The 18,437-nt window shown below is 40.6% G+C and overlaps 1 protein-coding gene across 1 annotated transcript; it reads left to right on the forward strand.

Moving 5' to 3' along the window:
• The first annotated feature begins 655 nt into the window (after positions 1 to 655).
• Positions 656 to 12,357, forward strand: LOC115798166 (G protein-activated inward rectifier potassium channel 1-like). Its single transcript, XM_030754911.1, has 3 exons — positions 656 to 1,371; positions 11,142 to 11,358; positions 11,690 to 12,357. Exons 1-3 carry the CDS (start codon positions 703 to 705, stop codon positions 12,355 to 12,357), a joined length of 1,554 nt encoding a protein of 517 aa, XP_030610771.1. The 5' UTR covers positions 656 to 702.
• Positions 12,358 to 18,437: the final 6,080 nt, after the last annotated feature.

Consider the following 18,437-nt stretch of genomic DNA (forward strand, 5'->3'; position numbering starts at 1 on the left):
CAGCGTTTTCTTGTGATAGGCATCTCGATAATTTATTAATAAAAAACAGATTTCAAAGCATATAAAAAAAATCTAAGGCACAGCCTAAGGACATTAATGTTCTCCGTAGTGAATCTGAATTATATGCTTTCACATGATTGGGTACAGGCAATAAATAAATTAATTAAAAAAACATTCCCCTTCTGTATCCCCACATAAGCTCCTCCGCCCCCCGGTGAAAGTGAAATCTACCATCCGTGCTGCAGTTCCTCCACAGTCTTTAATTTGAAGTCACTCCTACCAGGACGCATTTCCTCAGGCACAAGTGCGCACTGTAGCCTGCTTTATTAACGCACAGGTTTATTGACAGAACAGTGGATCTACCAAGGAACACAGACTTTGAATCCAGTCGGCCTATTTAGGGCAGCTAATGTTAAATTATTTTTGTATGAACGGGTGAGACCCGAATAAAAAGTTGGCACTTGGGGAAGAATCCTTTGCGTAAAGGACCGACTATGAATCATGTATTGCGCAGAATCTCTGCTCATTTAGCCTACGATTAATTTACAGGAGTGAGTCGTATCTCCATCTCGTAGGATGCGAGTAGGGCATGTTGTTACTGAATGTTGTTGCCTGGTTTTGGTTACAGGGTACCAAACTTACGCAAAGAGCCTGATTCTGTACAAGTATTGATTGTTGCAAGTAGGTGACTTAAAGCCTACAATGTCAGCCCTACGGCGAAAATTTGGCGAGGACTATCAGGTGGTAAACACCAACCGGAGCATGACTTTTTCCGCACCGGTAAAGAAAAAGAGGCAGCGGTTTGTGGAGAAGAACGGCCGCTGCAATGTCCAGCACGGTAACCTTGGGAGCGAAACCAGCAGGTACATCTCTGATCTCTTCACCACGCTGGTGGATCTAAAGTGGCGATGGAATCTACTCATCTTCATCCTCACTTACACAGTTGCATGGCTGGTCATGGCTTCAATGTGGTGGGTGATCGCCTACATCCGCGGCGACCTGAGCCACGGCGGCCACGACTCGTCCTACACCCCGTGCGTCGCCAACGTGTACAACTTTCCCTCTGCGTTCCTGTTTTTCATCGAGACGGAGGCGACCATCGGCTACGGCTACCGCTACATCACGGAAAAGTGCCCGGAGGGTATCATCCTCTTCCTCTTCCAGTCGCTGCTGGGGTCCATCGTGGACGCTTTCCTGATAGGCTGCATGTTCATCAAGATGTCGCAACCCAAGAAGCGCGCAGAGACGCTGATGTTCAGCCAGGACGCGGTCATTTCGCAGCGAGACGGGAAGTTGTGCCTCATGTTCCGAGTGGGAAACCTGCGAAACAGCCATATGGTTTCCGCGCAAATCAGGTGCAAACTCATAAAGGTAGGCTACACGTTACGCAGCTGATAGCCCAAGGTGTAGTTTCTCCTGCGTTTCTCCTGTAGTTTCTGAACATATTATAATCATGACTGAATAAAAAAACACTTGATTTGATCTGAAATTGTTCAGTGTGTGTTATGATTATGTTTGAAGTCATGCAGTGAATTTTTATTCATCCCCAGATTTGACTGCATCCCATTAGGGTCTCTAGTTTTAAAACAAGGCTCCATCATGAGCTGTACTTTAATAAGTGGCCATTTACTCCACAAAGCATCTACTTACAGCTGCAGGGCTTTGTTCTATCCTGAACACAGCCCTGAATATCAGATCTCCACCCTCTTAATTTCTGAGGTGCTGAGTGAGCTGCCTGCTTCAGTAAGGGTCATCACAAACTGCTCTCCCCCTTCAGTCAGCAGAATGCCTGTCAGTGGGGTGTATATTTATGTTTGGCCTCTGCTGAAGCTGTCCACAGATGATATTAATGGGTCCCCAGGATACAGTTTGCAGGAAACTACAGTATGTGCAGTGGGTTAAAAGATAATTTCTAAACTTAATGGGCTGCAATGACTGTAATTCCTGAGTCCACTCTTTCCCAAAGATAGGCTAAAATGTAACTATTCTTAAATACTGAGACATGACAGTGATTTAGCTTTTTACCCAAGCAACTGCTGCTTTCAGTGCTGAAAAACTCTGAGGGATGAAAGGAGAGCTGAAGCAGCTGCTGTCGGCTATGATAAAAGGGAAGAGGAAAACATTTTGTGTCACGCAATTTCACAACTGAAATAGACTGAAACTGCAGCTTCAAACAGCAGGCTCTCACCAGGGAAATGCTTTCACAAGTTCTCTAAACAAAATTTTTTTTTTGGCTCCCTGCAGAACTTGAATGACTGATGGCTGGACAGCACTCTACCAACTTACATCAGGAAGTTGCCCGTAGTGCAACAATATGGTTGCACTTGGTTCTTTATTTTGTACTCAGATTTTAGCCAAGAAAACAAAAATCGATCCGTGTTAGTTTTGATGTTTTCTGCACCTTCGATTTTTCATTTGACTCCAGTAAATGAAAGAAAGAAAAGCTGAAATGTTGCCAATAAATAAAAGTCACTCAACATATTAAAATCCTTATTATGGCCACTGTTTCAGCTCTCTGTAGGATGACTTTTATTTCATTACGTTATCATTTGGTCCCTTAATTAACAGCCCCGAAAGGCAAAGAAAAATATGGTGTCTTGATTGCACTTAATCACCAGCCTCACAGATGAATAATCATACAAAATGCACCATCATCAACTTTTCTCCCTCCACAGAGGAGAGTAGTTCAATTCAGACCGTTTTGCACTCTGTGTAACAGTCATCTCTAATGCATTCTGTCTTGTTTGAACTAACAGAATGAAAGCAGTAAAATAAACACCCACGGGACGTGCTGCAAAATTACAGCCTCAATCAGATTTGCTTGCGCATTATGAAATTGGGAGCCACCACAGATTTATCATTAAAGAGGAACTGTTGGGAAAGTTTAAACTGTATTCGGTTCTTGATACTGTAACTGAATTTCATTGCACAGTCAGGTGTGATTTGTAACATTCAAAGAAGAAGACACTGCAGCAAATGCTGCATAACTGTTGCCGATTAGATATATAATGGAGACCCTGCACTTTAGCTGTTCAGGTAGCTTTTTCAGTCTTGCTTTACATCTCAGGTTTAAGTGAACATACCAGTCTGGAGTGCAGAATAATTACTGCATGGCAAACATTTGCTGTTTAGAGTGCTTTCATCCATCAGTTTGTTTGTTTTTTTTTACTTTATTTAAAAGAGTCCCTTGGCTCCCTTTCAGAAATCAATTGATCAAATTTAGGTGGTGATCCTGACCTGGGATTTCAGCCAGTGAGTAATGATCATTAGATTATATGTTTAAGCCACAATTATTTATGTGGTGGTGGAAGGTCATACATCCAGGACATCCCAGTCGTGTCCAAAAAAGCAAAACATCCAGCACTATCAGTTATGTGCAGGTGACATGCAGTAACCAGTCAAAACCTGTTTCATAAATTCATACACTTTATCCACATTTAGCAGATTATAATTGTTCAAGATGAAGCCTTAGTTTCCTTTGGATTCTGGACTAAATGTGCTATTAAAACTGTGTGCAGGTTATCGTTGTAGTGCTGCTGCATTGTTCCTTTTTTGTTTCTGCCCATATACTTAAGTCACTGTGGTGTCTGACTGCACAGTGGTGTACTGTGGAGTAGATTGATTCTACATAACCCTGTAGTACTACAACTGCACTGAGAAAATGATGCCATGGCTTGCGTTCAGGTAGCACGCCACTCAAGGTCACTGTCAGATGTTTTGCCCACAAAGCTGGCTGAAGAAATGAGGCGTGCTGCAGTAAATCCTAATGATGGAGCAGTGTAAACGGTACAGTGGCACGGCAGCATTCATCAGTCAGATGGGGATAGTCAGAGATACCTAGGCATGGGCTATAAATTTCTTGTGGGACCTGGATACTCTGGACTTTTGGGAAAAAGTAAAGTTGGTGTGGGTGTAGTCAGTAAATCAAATAAGCACATTTTGGAAAACCATACTTTGGTGCACTATTTGGACTCTTCGACTTTATTTTGTTGGCTCTTTTGCTTAATGATGCAAGAAACTCACTGGAGCACTAAATAATTCCCATTGCTACATATGTGCCTATTGGCTATGAACATTAAAGTCCTCAAATCTGTCCTCTTAATTTGTGAATGTGAATTCTACTGAATTTCATCAGTAGAAGTTTAGAGGACTGAAGCACAGTGAAATATAGGACTTGTCTATGATGCGGTGACAATATAATAATTAATATAATATACAATACAATATAATAATTTAAATTCTTTCAGCTTTATTTCCCGAGTTCTCTGAGACAGCCTCATGCTTTTGCTATATACAGGAAGCCATTAAAAGGCACAGTTGTGGTGAGATCAAAACCTAAAAACAAAACAAAATTTAAAAAGTGATGCCAGTTACTGAAAATTAATTTGATTTAAACTGGAGATTTTTATGTTTCTCATAATCTTTTGTATTTTATCTTTTTAAATAGTGCAAATTACAAACTTTCAGGCTTTAATGTCAGTTTTTGGTACTTAGTGTTTTTCACTAAAATGCAATCTGAGAGTTTAAAAATTCATTATTCTTTATCCCTGCAATAGTTTGTCCATTCTGTTTTCTGCTGCTTATCCAGGTCTGGCTCACAGGAGAGATGCCCAGATCTCCCTCTCCCCAGCTCTTTCTGTGGGACACAGAGGCATTCCCAAACACTCTTCAGAGCAGGCTCATTTGTGCTGCATTTTCATTCTTTCAGTCACTACCCACAGCTCGTAGTCACAGGTGAAGGTGGGAATGTAGATCAACCAGTAAAAATCCACCTGTCAATCTCCCACTCCCTTTTCCCCTCACTTGTGACCAAGACTCCGAGATACTTGAACTTCTCCACTTGGGCTAGCGACTTATTTCCAACTCTGAGTGGGCACTTCATCCTTTTCTGGCTGAGAACCATGGCTTCAAACTTGGAGGTGCTAGCTCTCATCTCATCCGCTTCACACTCAGATGCAAACTGCTCAAGTGCAAGCTAGAAGTGATGGCTCATCTTCAAAAATCAGACCATGAGACCACCAAACCTGACACCCTCCATCCACCCTTTGGCTGATCCTTGAATTCTCCCGATTAAAATTAAAAACAGAATTGGTGACAAAGGGCAGGACTCACCAAGTCCAACACCCACCAGGAGCGTACATGACTTACCGCCAGCAATATGAACCAAGATCTCACTACAGTAATACAAAGACTAAATAGCCCACAGCAATGGGCCCATTACCCTGCATAGGGAATGGGCCAATTAAAATGGTTGGGCAATTTCCTAAATACACTCAAATATACTCAAGAGGAGAAACAGTTGGTTATGGGTTATGGGACCAGGATGAAAACCATATTATTCCTCCTGAATCCGAGATTCCAGTAACTAGTTTCCAATGTTTAATGTGAGTTTATAAACCTTTATAACTGTATTCAGTTCAATAGTACTTTTAGAAAAGGGTATTTCAAAGTATTTGTTGACACAGTTTACATAGCTGTAGCCACTTTTAAAAGAACTGGTAATGTGGCTTCAGTCTCTGTTATATTTCACCAGGCACAAGTTAATTGCTAGTAGATCTTAATTTTATGCCTACGCATAACAAACTTAATTATCAGCAGAAGCACAGTTCCCTGGCAGTATTGTCCACTCTATATCCACAATGCATATTAAGTCAAAAACATAAAAGTCCTTGGAATTCCATTAATATTAATGCAGAATTCATTAATAAAACAATGGAATGCAGAGGTGCGCTGACCCCTGCAGCACAACTGGAACATAATATTAAAAGAGAAATATGTAAACATCTGGTTTGCCAGCAGTGCATGGATGTAACGGGCTTATCTTAGCAAGAAAAAAAAAATGCTCAGACAAAGGAGATGGAAGCAGTAAACAGCAAGTGTGGCAAAGAAGACGGAACAAAAATGCAGCGGGGGAGAGTGACAGCTGGGCGGTGCTCGTCAGTGTCAGCAGAAGCTTGTCTCAGTAGGTTGGTCCACAGCAGGAGATACGTGATAAGGGCGAGCAGCAGAGAGACAGGCATGCATGCAGGAGCTTAGCTAGACAGGCAGGCAGACATGTCGGCATGACTCGCAACATCTGCTACACTAACTGAAGGACAAGCATTAAAAGCAGGAGAAAGAAGTGAAGAAGAGGCAAAAAAAAAAAATAATAATGTCGCAGGCAGATTGGAAATGACAGAATGCGTCATCTGTGCTGGAATTAAATTTTATCTCCCGCTCGAAGCTCAGTAGTTGGACACATGTCTGCATTTGCATGACAAACACAAAAGCATGCATGTGTGGCAGTGTTTGGGTTTCTTAGTATCTTTCTCAAACACGTGCATTTTGCACACACAGACACACAAACTGACACTGAAGAGGAAGTGAGTCACCAGGGAGAGGGCCTGCTTTCACTCAACCTGAATCTCAGGTGGCTTGGTAAATTAAGCCTCCCCTCCATATCAGGACCTCTTCCAAAGGCCATTAATTTCCCCCTTGTGGCACTGACTGTTTAGCAGCACTAAGAGAACACACAAGGTTTTTACCTTGTTGAAACCATTAGGTGTCCAGCAGGTTTCTCCTTCCTTGGCAGGGGGGATAATTCTGTTTCACCACTACACTGCTGGTTTGGGGAGCTATGAAAATTTCTTAGAATCAGCAGTTTTACTTTTATACCCAGAAATAAATGACTTATCAGGACATTAGTTTCCAATCTCCTGATTTGCGTGAGCATTACAGTTACCTGGATGCACTAATCTCAAAGACAATTTACTTGCAGCTTATTGCTTCTTAAAAAAAAACAAACAAAAACAGCTTTTAGAAATTATTAGATATCCCCTTCGTACTTGAATGAGGCAAAACAAATAGGAAAATCGAGTGCAGGAGCATCATTATTATATTGAAATGCAGTGAAATCCTGAAGTTTGCCTGTTTTTGATGCTGCTGAAGAGCAGGGGCAGTTAGCTGGATAATTAAGATTTCAGTGGAGATGCCTATTACCACACTGGGTTGCATTTCACTGTTCACTAAGTGCAAATATGAAATTATCAGAGGCATAATTGAAGGCCTCAATATTAGCATTTTTTTTTGCCATAGTCAGACAAGAGCATGAAGTGCTGAGTTAAGATTCTGTAGCATACAGTCTGTACCATGCAGCAGGCCGTATTTGTCAGATAATTCCATCAAAAATACTCCAAAAATGCGCCAACACCACAAACATGGTCCATAGGTCCGGTTCAGTTCAGCTCCTCTAACTTTGAACCTTAACAAACAAGCTCTAAAAGAAGCTCCCGGACAGTTTTTATTACAGGATAATTGACTAGGCTGTAAACGTGTTAAATTCATTGCTGAAGTTCGCTTTTGAAGCCAGCCTCGAGTAGCCATCAGAGGAACTTCTGTTTTTGGTGCTTATTTCTCAGCCCTGGAGGCTGCCGCTTTGAAATGATAGCTCCTCGGTGCTAAGTTAAGCAAACTGCCTGATGAATGCAGCTTTATATTTATCACACAGAGTGAGAGTAATATCTCTTAGCTCTCAGCAATAAAGTGAATAGTATTTAATGTCAGACAATGTAATCCTATAAGCTGGGATTTAGACTGAAAGCAAAAAGAAGGGCCGCCTTGGTGAGGATGTGTTGCTTATAGTGGCTACTGGTAAGATAATCGATTCAGGAAGTCCAATTGGAGTAAACAGATTAATGCATTTAATGGCTTAACAGTTGCCAAAACACTTCACAGTGGTTTGACTTATAGACCTTGATCCTGTAAAGCATTAAGGATGGAATTACTTAATCTTTCATGGCAAAGGTAAACAGGAGCAGTTTGTTGGGGTTACTTTTTGCCAGAGCCCCCCTTTGTGCAGGCACCCCTCCATTCCAGGCATGACTGGAATGGAGGCAGGTCTGTGACTGAGGAGATTTTTACATCTCTTCCTTAATTAAATCCCAGATTGAATTACATTATTTTATTTCTTACAAGAACATACTCTGTAGATTGACAGATGAAAGGAGCAGTAGGTGGTTTAGCTTTTTTACAGCTTTCTGCTTGTTTCCTTTTTGGGGAGTCCGCGCTGTTACGTAAAAACATCTGCCTTCATCTTTCTGATTTAACATCAGTGGACGTGTAACATAGGCTCCCCGTCTGCGCATTCAGCGAGCAGCGGCCACTGATGCAGCACGACGGGTGACACTTTCCCTCGAGAAGGCGAGCCGGGGATCTGTAGGCACAGACGTCTTCCTGTGAAATGTCACACCCTTCTGTCCTCAACATCTCGGTGAATACAAATGACAGTCTGTTTGCCATCTGTGGACCGATTGGCTCCTCGCTCAAAGGGCCAGGGAGAGCACTCTTTATGTAAGTTAACAGTAGACGACAGGAAGAAGATAAAATCTCTTTAATCTATTTAATAAATGCTAAGTATGGGCAGAGAGGATGTAGTTAGGTATATTTTTCCCCCTTCTGTTCATGTATGCAATGATAGAATTCATACAATATGAGTATTATCAACAATTTCCTCTTTGGCCTTCTGGCTGAAACAGACAACTTTTCTTTGCACCTCCTTCTTCATATTTTAATTTAACGCCTACTTGATTAGATTTTGTTTATTAAGAGCAAGTAGTAGTGGCTCTTCCCCATAATCTAATGATACCGGTCTTTGCGGTCAGACCGTTGCAAAGAGTTTCAGTGTGGTCTAATCTGCTGGATAATAGGAAGTGTGTACACAGTAAATGACTGCGCCACAAATAAAATAAAGATTACTGCTGCTCAGGTTGTCAGAAAGAGATGCTGGGAAGGTGGGAGACTAATATTTTAACACCTTCATTCTCACTTTTACCCTGTTTGTCTGCCAGTCAGTGTGACAGGTACATTTCAATGGTGTTGCCTCGCCAGGGTCTATTGTTCCGCTATTTACCAGTATTCACCAAAAATATACTCACCAGCCGCTTTATTAGGTACACCTTGCTAGTACTGAGTTGGACCTACCTTTGCCTTCAGAACTGTTTTAATTTTTCATGGCACAGGTTCAAAAAGGTGCTGGAAACATTCCTCAGAGGTTTTGAACCATACTGACATTATGGCATCACACAGTTGCTGCAGTTTTCTCGGCTGCGCATCCATGATTGCAGTGAATCTCCTTTTCCACTGCATCCCAAAGGTGCTCTGTTGGATTGAGATCTGGTGACTGTGGAGGTCATTTGAGTCCAGTGAACTCACTCAGTGGCGGCCTTTTCTCAAACATCAAGGCATGGTTGAAAAATAGTTCCAAAGGGAAATGTTACTTCAGTGTTGGTTTGAGGCACTTTGTAAAAGTTGCCTGGACAACTTGTGACCTCACACATTTCAGTCTTCTATTGATTCTACTGAGCTAACTTAATTTTCCAATTGTGAAACAAAGCAATGAGTTAAAGTCACCATGCAACAAATTAAATATTTGGAATTTAGATGTACAAAACCATAAATGGGTAATATATGGTTGAATTTTTTTTTTTAATGTCGTATTTCAACCAGTTTTAACCAGGGTTACGATTTCAATTATGTTTGTTCTTGCTGAAAGCAGCCATCAGAAGATGGGTACACTGTGGTCATAAAGGGATGGACATGGTCAGCAACAATCCTCAGGTAGGCTGTGGAGTTTTAAACAATGCCCAGTTTGTACTAAGGGGCCCAAAGTGTGCCATGACAATATCCCCCACACCATTACACCACCATCACCAGCCTGAACCACTCATACAAGGCAGGATGGATGCATGCTTTCACATTGTTTATGCCAAAGTTTGACCCTACCATCTGAATGTTACAGCAGAAACTGAAACTTAACAGAGCGGTCAATGTTTTTCCAAGAAAAACAACTTCTTCTGTTAAACCTGTGTATTTGCAACAGCACCACCACGAGTGAGCCTGATATAATGTCTACATTTTCTTCATAAAGAAAGTGCCAGTTCTTCGATAAGTGAGGCTAATGGAAGCAATCCTCAGCAACCACTTCTAGTTTACAGGCTTCACCCTACCCGCCTTTGAGCACTAAAAACAACTCATCCTCCCCATATTTACTCTCTAAGCATTCAATTGTATATGGTACCATGCCAAATTCCAGAAGGAAATTGCCTTTTCAAAGCTATTCCTGCTTCGGTTACATTTCGATCAAGGTTAAAGTGCACGTGCACACATAGAGTAGCTGTAGTTGGGCTTCAGATGAAAAATGCTCACCAAAGTGCTAGGTATTGTAAAGCAGACATTAAATCTGTCTGACTGACAATGTGGTTTTATAGACTGAAATCTAGCCACCCCAAAAAGCTACACACTTCAGGCAACACATGCACCTCTTTTGGGTGATGTTTAGGAATGTTCTGGGCTGTAGTATGTGTGTTAAAATGGGTCATAAAAGCTTTTAGCTGTGTGGATAAAGACATTTGCATGTTCTGCACGACAGCAAAGCAGTGCTTTGAAATTCGGCGAGGTTCTCCTCTACATGAGGACAACACGATTTATTCATTCTTCTTGTCAGATGTGTTTTATTCAGATGAACATACAGTTCCATAAACAGCAAAACACCATACTGATTATGTCCTTAAGAAAAGGGGCGACATTTATGGGAAATACCCTTTTTTTTAATTTAGCAGGGCCTGGATGAGAAGATTTTTACCACTTTCATATCTGCATGGTAAATATGAAGCTGCAGGCAAGACACAGTCGCCAGAGCTGGGACCAGTAACTTCTGGAGTCTGTGCTGGTTGCCTGGCAACTGGTCCCAGCTAAGACATAGTCTGACCACAGCCCATTGTAAAACTGTGAATTGGCATCAATTTTTTACACTTTGCTTTTTGTTTGGTTTCATCAAACACAACATAATAATAATAATAATAATAATGTGAGTTTTTAAGAGAGCTTTTAAAGCCATTGCTGCTTATCAGCACCACTGTCTCAGTCAAGAAGATCCCTGAGAACCTCACTAGCTCGGGCTCAAGGCTCTGAAGCAGCCTGCCTCAGAATCAGAAAAACTCCAGCTTGGTGGAAACATTCAAACGTCCCCTTTTACTTGTTTTTTTTTTTTTTTTTTTTACACTGGTGAAACTGCGTCTTTCTGTTATAAAGCTGATTACTTGGTGAGAGACCCGAGGCAAACGTCAGTGTTTCCGCTAATGTGTCCTGTTAATTTGTGCTTGCAGTCTCGGCAGACCCCAGAGGGAGAGTTCCTGCCCCTGGACCAGTGTGAGCTTGACGTAGGTTTCGGAACAGGGGCGGATCAGCTTTTCCTGGTGTCGCCTCTGACCATCTGCCATGAGATCAACAGCAAGAGCCCGTTCTTCGATCTGTCACAGCGCTCACTCATGAACGATCAGTTTGAGATTGTTGTTATCCTGGAGGGCATCGTGGAGACCACTGGTGAGAGCACGTTCTTATTTATGAGGTCCTTTTTTGTTTTATAATTAGCTTGTGTAAGCATCTCTGTCCCTAATTATTTGTCTCATCATCATTTAGCCCGTGTTATAGAGCCCTTTTCAGTAATATAAAATATTTAACATAATGTTTAATTTCATGGTATTTAATTATTCAAAAGGCTGCAAGCAATTCCCCACTTTCATATCGGCTTCCCATCTCGCTGTCAGTCAATTTTTATTAAATACAGTTTTCCTGATAATGTTACACTGTGTTCATCTCCTTTTTGTCTTTTTCCTGTCTGTATATGAAATGTTTTTCTAATCTGTCTCTTCAGGTATGACATGCCAGGCAAGGACATCTTACACTGAAGATGAAGTCTTGTGGGGTCATCGCTTCCTCCCTGTCATGTCACTTGAAGAGGGCTTTTTCAGAGTCGATTACTCCCAGTTCCACAACACCTTTGAGGTCCCCACACCTCCCTACAGTGTCAAAGAGCAGGAGGAGAAGTCCTCACTGACGTCACCCAACCCTCTGCCTGTTGCACCTTCCTCTCCACTGCTGGGTAACATCAGCCGAGTAGGCCGCAGGGAGAGGCTCCTGTCAGCTGACAATGCAGAGCATGTAGACGATCAAGTCTCCAGGCTACCCAGCAAACTCCAGCGCATGAGCTCCAGCAAGGAGGAGCATCTCTGGAGGGGGCTGAAGACTGGGTCAGCCTTGCCTGGGGGGAAGGCCTCCAGCACAGGAGACCTGCCACTTAGTATTCAGAGGCTGAGGTCCAGCTCCATCCCGGTAGTGAGGCAAGGACATCCTGAGGAGCAGGTCCAGCTGTTGTCCTTGGATGGAGAAGCCGAGGAGGGTGAGCTGGAGAAACACAGATTGCCAACAGCCGTTTGCACCATTCCTGCTCCAACCCCAGCACCAGTCCAGATCCCCTTGGTAGGGAGTCGGCCAGAGGACAACCTGCCTCCCAAACTGCGCAGAATGAATGCTGATCGCTGACATCTGCAAACTACCTTCAGGACTAAAAATTATTTTAAAAATGAATCAGGCTTGATGGGCATTGCATATAAGTAAAGACTACTGTGATACAAGTTTTTTATTTTCTGCAGATTCTCTCCAGTATCCTACATTTGTTATTGGGCTCTCTACTAAGTTGTCCATTGCCACAAATAGAAGGACAACACCAATAAGCCATCCATCCGCTCATACTGTGACTCAGTTTTGATATATCACCATCTGTGCCCCCCCACTGACTTTTAACACTTCTGTCCCCGTGCTTGTTTCTTTCATTTCTGTTCACAGAGTTGCATCAGAGACTTTCTTACTGTCTCAAACTGCTGTGCCACTTTCTTTTTTTTTAACTGAAGAAGCACCAAAGTGGCAGTTATAAAAAAGACTGATCATTTGCTAAACCAGTTCCCTTAGAACAGTGACTGTCCAGTGGCTGTTGAGCAAAGATAACCCGGCACGGCAGGCCTGTCTAGCTTTGGATTTACTTCTTTATTTCTCTAGTAATGAGTGTGCAGTGGTGTTTAATTAAGCCTTTACCAAACAACAAATGTCCAAAAGCGTAAGAACAGTGAGTGACTGTCAGTGAGAAGTTTGCTCATTTGCATGAATGTAAAAAATCTGCAGCAGATACTGTTAGCCACAGGACAACCTACAGTAGTAGTCAAATGCTGCCTAATCTCTATAAACTGATTTTGCATATGAAAATGTAGAATCTGTAGGCAAGATAAGAGCTCTTTACCAGACACTCTCTGGTTTCTGTTTGTGGTCTTTTTGTCATCTGAGTGCTCTTGACTAGGGATGCACCAATACCTTATTTGGATCATATATCGGTCCGAGCCTCATTCTAAAAGCCGGATTGGATATCGGTGAAAACAAGATGATCTACAGCCAGTCCATCCATTTCTACTGTATTGTGTTTACATCACACACATTAGCAGCAGCAGCAGCAGACTGGTTGCTAGTGGTAGAGCTAACAAAGCATGGAGGAAGCTATCAGCGAAGCAGCAGCAGATTGGAGGTATTTCACTCTAGCTCCACCAACAGCCGATGTTTTCTCTCAAGTACTTGCTCACTTGTTTGGGAGCTTTTATTACACTTTATTACACTAACGGTTACATAATGTGCTGTTGCCAGCATCATTGATGCTGTTTCACTTCATGTGTCTCTTGTCAGCTCAACTCCACAACAACATGTCGAGGAGCAGCAAAAGGAGGTGAGCTCAGACTGAGAGGAAGAATAGGAGAAAATAGCGTGACAGCAGCAGTCTGTGAATCTCACTCTAAACTCAAATGAGACTAATGTAAATAAATTAGATGAATAATGAGAATAGATTTTTATATTTTATTCATGTTTTTCCTGTTGTCATTTTTTAATTTTATTAATGAATACAAGTTCAAGTAAATTTATATTCTTGGATGTATTTACTTGCTAGGAAAGCAGGGTTTAAGTTGAGCCTGATGCTGCCTAAAGCAGAAAAGAATGATTCCCAGTCTCTTCCTCACAGTGAGGATTACAGCTTATTGATTTAACTCTGGTATTGGATCAGCAGATACTCGATGCCAAGGTATCGGCATCAGATCAGACTCAGAAAAAGTTGGATTGGTGCGTCCCTACTCTTGACTGATTAAATTTGAGCAGCCTTTGGTTGACGGTCAGTATGGAAAACAAAGGATGGATATGCGTTTACCAAATGCATCAGATAACTATCAGCTATTATCTGACAACAATTTAGATTTTTATTAGTTTTTTTAAAAATGTATCCCAAATTATATGCTCTTTAATTTTTTTAAACATAAAATCCGTTAGCTTTATCCTCAATCTTTTTGCACAGTATCACACCTGAAGCCATCGAGTGCATATTTAGATCAGTGTTTCAAGATTATATGTGATGGTTTTAGCCAACATAGAGCTTTCAGCCAACAAGCAGAGCTTACATTTGCCTAATTAGCTGGCTAACAGAAAGCTATAGAAATCAGTGGTTTGCCTACAACTGAGAAATCTGCCTTGGTCTGTCACAATAGAGAAACTGCATGAGTGCCATACAAGAAAGCTAGAAACAGGGGAACAGGGTTTAGCTCTAAGTAATTTAGTCTGTACTGGATAAAAAAAAATCCCTGATATAGAAGTCAGGTTAATATGTATTTATCACTTCTACTAAATATTTATTTGGATGCTCATCTGAGCAACTGCATTTACTACTGTGCAATTTTAACTATTTTTAACACTTGGTGCACTGTTTGCATCGGCCCATTACACGTGGGATGCCAAATGCAATCATAAATCAATTTTAGACTGCAGATTTTCTGTCATTATTAACTGGTTTATTAAAATGTAAAAAAAAAAAAAAAAAAAGGTGGGTGGGTGGGTGGGTACACAGGGATGCTGACATCAGGGGATGTGTGTATTATTGCCAATATAAAGGTAAGAGAACTTCATATTGCGACTGCTAAATAATAAATTCTTTGAAAACATAACTGTGGCTGTTAGCACTGATATTTTTCCATATTAAAAAATGCTGCATTACCTTTTTCTGTCAGGCTCAGCTTGTGTGTTTGCACATTACATTCAACATCCAGAGTAGTTTCATCCTGCAGAATCCACCATCAGCTCATGTGTCATGTGGCTAAACCAGAATTCATCAAATATTAAAGCCATAAATGTGACCATGAGATCCTTCTAGAAGCAAATTTTAGAGTGACAGGCAAAATCCTCCAGACAAAATTCTCTGATAGTTACCCCTGACTAGAAGGTTAACTAACTGAAATCTAGCCCCTTAACCTTCTCCTCTGGCTGCAGTTTTAGTCAGTTATTTTAGTTGAATTCAAGACATATGACATAGGTCATAGTTATCACAAGCTTGCTCAGTGGCATGATTGTAGTTGATGCATGTACTTCACAGGCAGAAAATGTTCCAGAAATTAGACTTAAAGATCAGAGGATGTTGAGAGCTAATTAGTCATGCTGCAAAGAATAGCAGAAGAATGAAATGTGATTATGTAACTAGTTGAGAGTACGAAATGACCTCCGTCCAGCTTAAGATAAAATTAACTCAGATAAATGATGACAGGAAAGAATAAATCAAAGACATAATGCTGTATAATGATGGACCAACTGAAATCTGCAGTGGGGATTCATCAATCATTAAACTGTGCTTAGAAAAAAAAAGATTCGCCTAATTTTCATTCAAAGTCACTTCCTTGGTAAAAAATTAAGGTTGTTATATCTATAAAAACAGGACATAGTTTGCTTTATTTGTATGCACTGACTGATTTCAATAAGTAATTAGTCAGTGCATATCAGATTACCTTGAACATCAAAGAAGCTGCACCTGTAAAAAACATTTAAGAGGAAGGTGAAAGTAATAATTGGTAAATTTACTTGAGAATGCTCACACAACAAATCAATGGGAAATTCAAATGGACATAAACATTTGAGAGAGTCTTCGCTTTTTTAGTCTCACAGTCTCTTTTAAGTGATGACTTTCAGGGAGATTTCAGAACAGCTTAATATTAAGGAATTGCAATAGTCCAGCCTAGAAGTAATGTGTGTGTGAATTAGCTTTTGAGAATCACTCTTAGACAGAAGAGTTTATAATGTTTGCAGCACTGATCACATGACAAAAAAGCAGTCCTACATATTTGTTTAATGCCTGCATTGACGGACATAGGCATAGGGCGAAATATAATAACCTCAGTTTTGTCTGAATTTAGAAATAGGAAATTACAGGTCATTCTGGCCTTTATGCTTTTAAGACATACCTGTAATTTATCTAATCATTTTGTGTCATCTGGCTTCAAAGTTGAATACATAATTGGGTATCATCTATATAGCAATGAAAATGTGTGCAGTAGTGTTTTCTAATAATATTACTGAAGGGAAATATGTATAATGTAAAAAGTATTGGTCCCAGCACAGAACCCTGTGGAACTCCATTACTAACTAATGCGTGAAGAATATTCCCTGTTTACATACACAAATTGGAATCTATCAAATAGATAAATACAACATTTTAAATGTATTTGTATTCAAGAACACTGTACTTGAGTTCTTCCATTTCATGTAACTTTATACTTCTACTGCAATGTCTACTGTATCAGACTAACTAAAACATTTTTTAGAAATGATACATTCACAAAAAAAAAAAAATTACTTGAATGTGACTTACCTAGAAGTATCTGAAGGAAATAAAAAACTCCAACTCCAATTAACTCCAAGGATCATTGTGTGCAATCAATTTACTTTCAGTCGATGACATTACTTTGCTGATTATATGTCTGTACTGAAAATAACCCTACAGCAAATCTACTTAAAAAGTACTCACATGAAGCAGAAATGCTACTTTAATAGTCAAATATATTATATTAGATTATTATTTAAAGTTATCATGTTCTGCATATCATATTTTCATTCTGTACATGGGTGAGGAAGAGTTTTTGATAATAATTTATACTCTCACTTTCCACTTTCTTAGGTTTAACCTTTTTTTTTGCCTTCAGAGCTGCCTTAATTTTCACCAAGGTGCTGAAACCATTTCTGAGAGATTTTGGTCCATATTGATATGATAGCATCAAACAATTGCTGCAGGTTTGTCAGCTGCACATCCAAGATGTGAATCTCCCATTACACCACATCCCAAATATGAGTACACTGTAGTCATAAAGGGATAGACATGTTCAATTATGATACTCAAGTTGGTTGTGGTGTTTAAACAGTGCTCGATTGGTACCATGGGGCCAAAACTGTGCCAAGAAAATATTCCTCCTCATCATTACACCACCACTGCTGGCCTTAACTGTTGTTAGAAGGCAGATCCATGCTTTCATATTGTTTACACCAAATTCTGACCCTACCATCTGAATGTTGCACTAGAAATCCAAATGCATCAGACCAGGCAACGTTTTCCCAGTCTTCTATTGTGTAATTTATCTGAGCCCCTGTGAAATGTATCTTCAGTTTCCCGTTCTTAGCTGACAGGCCTGGCATCCAATGCGGTCTTCTGCTGCTGTAGCTCATCTGCCTCAAGGTTTGATGTCTTGTATATTCAGAGATGCTCTTCTGCATACATTAATTGTAACAGTGTAAGTTTTTTGTTTTTTTGTTTGTTTGTTTTGTTTTGTTTTTTTTGGGGGGGGGGGGGGGGGGGGTTGCTACTATTGCCTTCCTCTCAGTTTGAAGCAATCTGACCATTCTCCTCTGACCTCTGACAAGGTATTTTTGAACTGCCACTCACGTGTCATGGAACGCTGTGTGGCAGGCAGGAATAACCTCCATTTCATTACTCAGAAGACAGGACAGGTAAATATACACTTAATGTACACAGGGCTGGACAGGAGCCAGAGATAAACTAAATAGAAACAGAGATAAACTAAATAGGAAACAACGTCAGACAACATGGAAACACAGCACGAAGGGAGCCAAAGATGACAACATGACAAAGAAAAGAGGAGGACACAGACAATACACAAAGTAATGAAGCTGGGAACAGATCTTGACTAATGAGCCAGAGGAAGTCAAACTACATACACAGTACAAGAGACAAAAACACACCAAAGTAAAACAGGAAGTAACTGAAGATGGAAGCAGAAACACAGACTTGACAACACGGGGAGGCAGGCACACAGAGCAAGGGAACACAGACAGAACAAGGAATACAGCATAAATAAACTGTAACCAGGAACTAAACTCAGATAACTAAACTAAGAAGGCCTGGGGATACAAATAAACTATAACTAAGAACATGACCCACAAAACTACAAAAAAGCCTGAGGATGGAACTACAAATAAGCCATTCTGGAAATCTCTGAAAGAATACACAACTCCATCCATCCATCCATTCGCTTCCGCACATCCTGCAAAGTCATTTAAATCACCTTTCTTCCCCATTCTGATGCTCGCTTTGAACTCCAGCAAGTTGTCTTCACCATATCTACATGCCATATCAGTGGAGCAGGTGAGTGTATAAATTTGGTTCTTTAATCTTTTATATACATATAAAATAATCTATATAGTTATTAGACTGCCAGTGTTATTTGTTAAAAAGCACTATTTTCCTATTGAATAGTAGTGGA

Source organism: Archocentrus centrarchus, chromosome 19, assembly GCF_007364275.1.
Source record: "Archocentrus centrarchus isolate MPI-CPG fArcCen1 chromosome 19, fArcCen1, whole genome shotgun sequence".
NCBI classification, from domain to species: domain Eukaryota; kingdom Metazoa; phylum Chordata; class Actinopteri; order Cichliformes; family Cichlidae; genus Archocentrus; species Archocentrus centrarchus.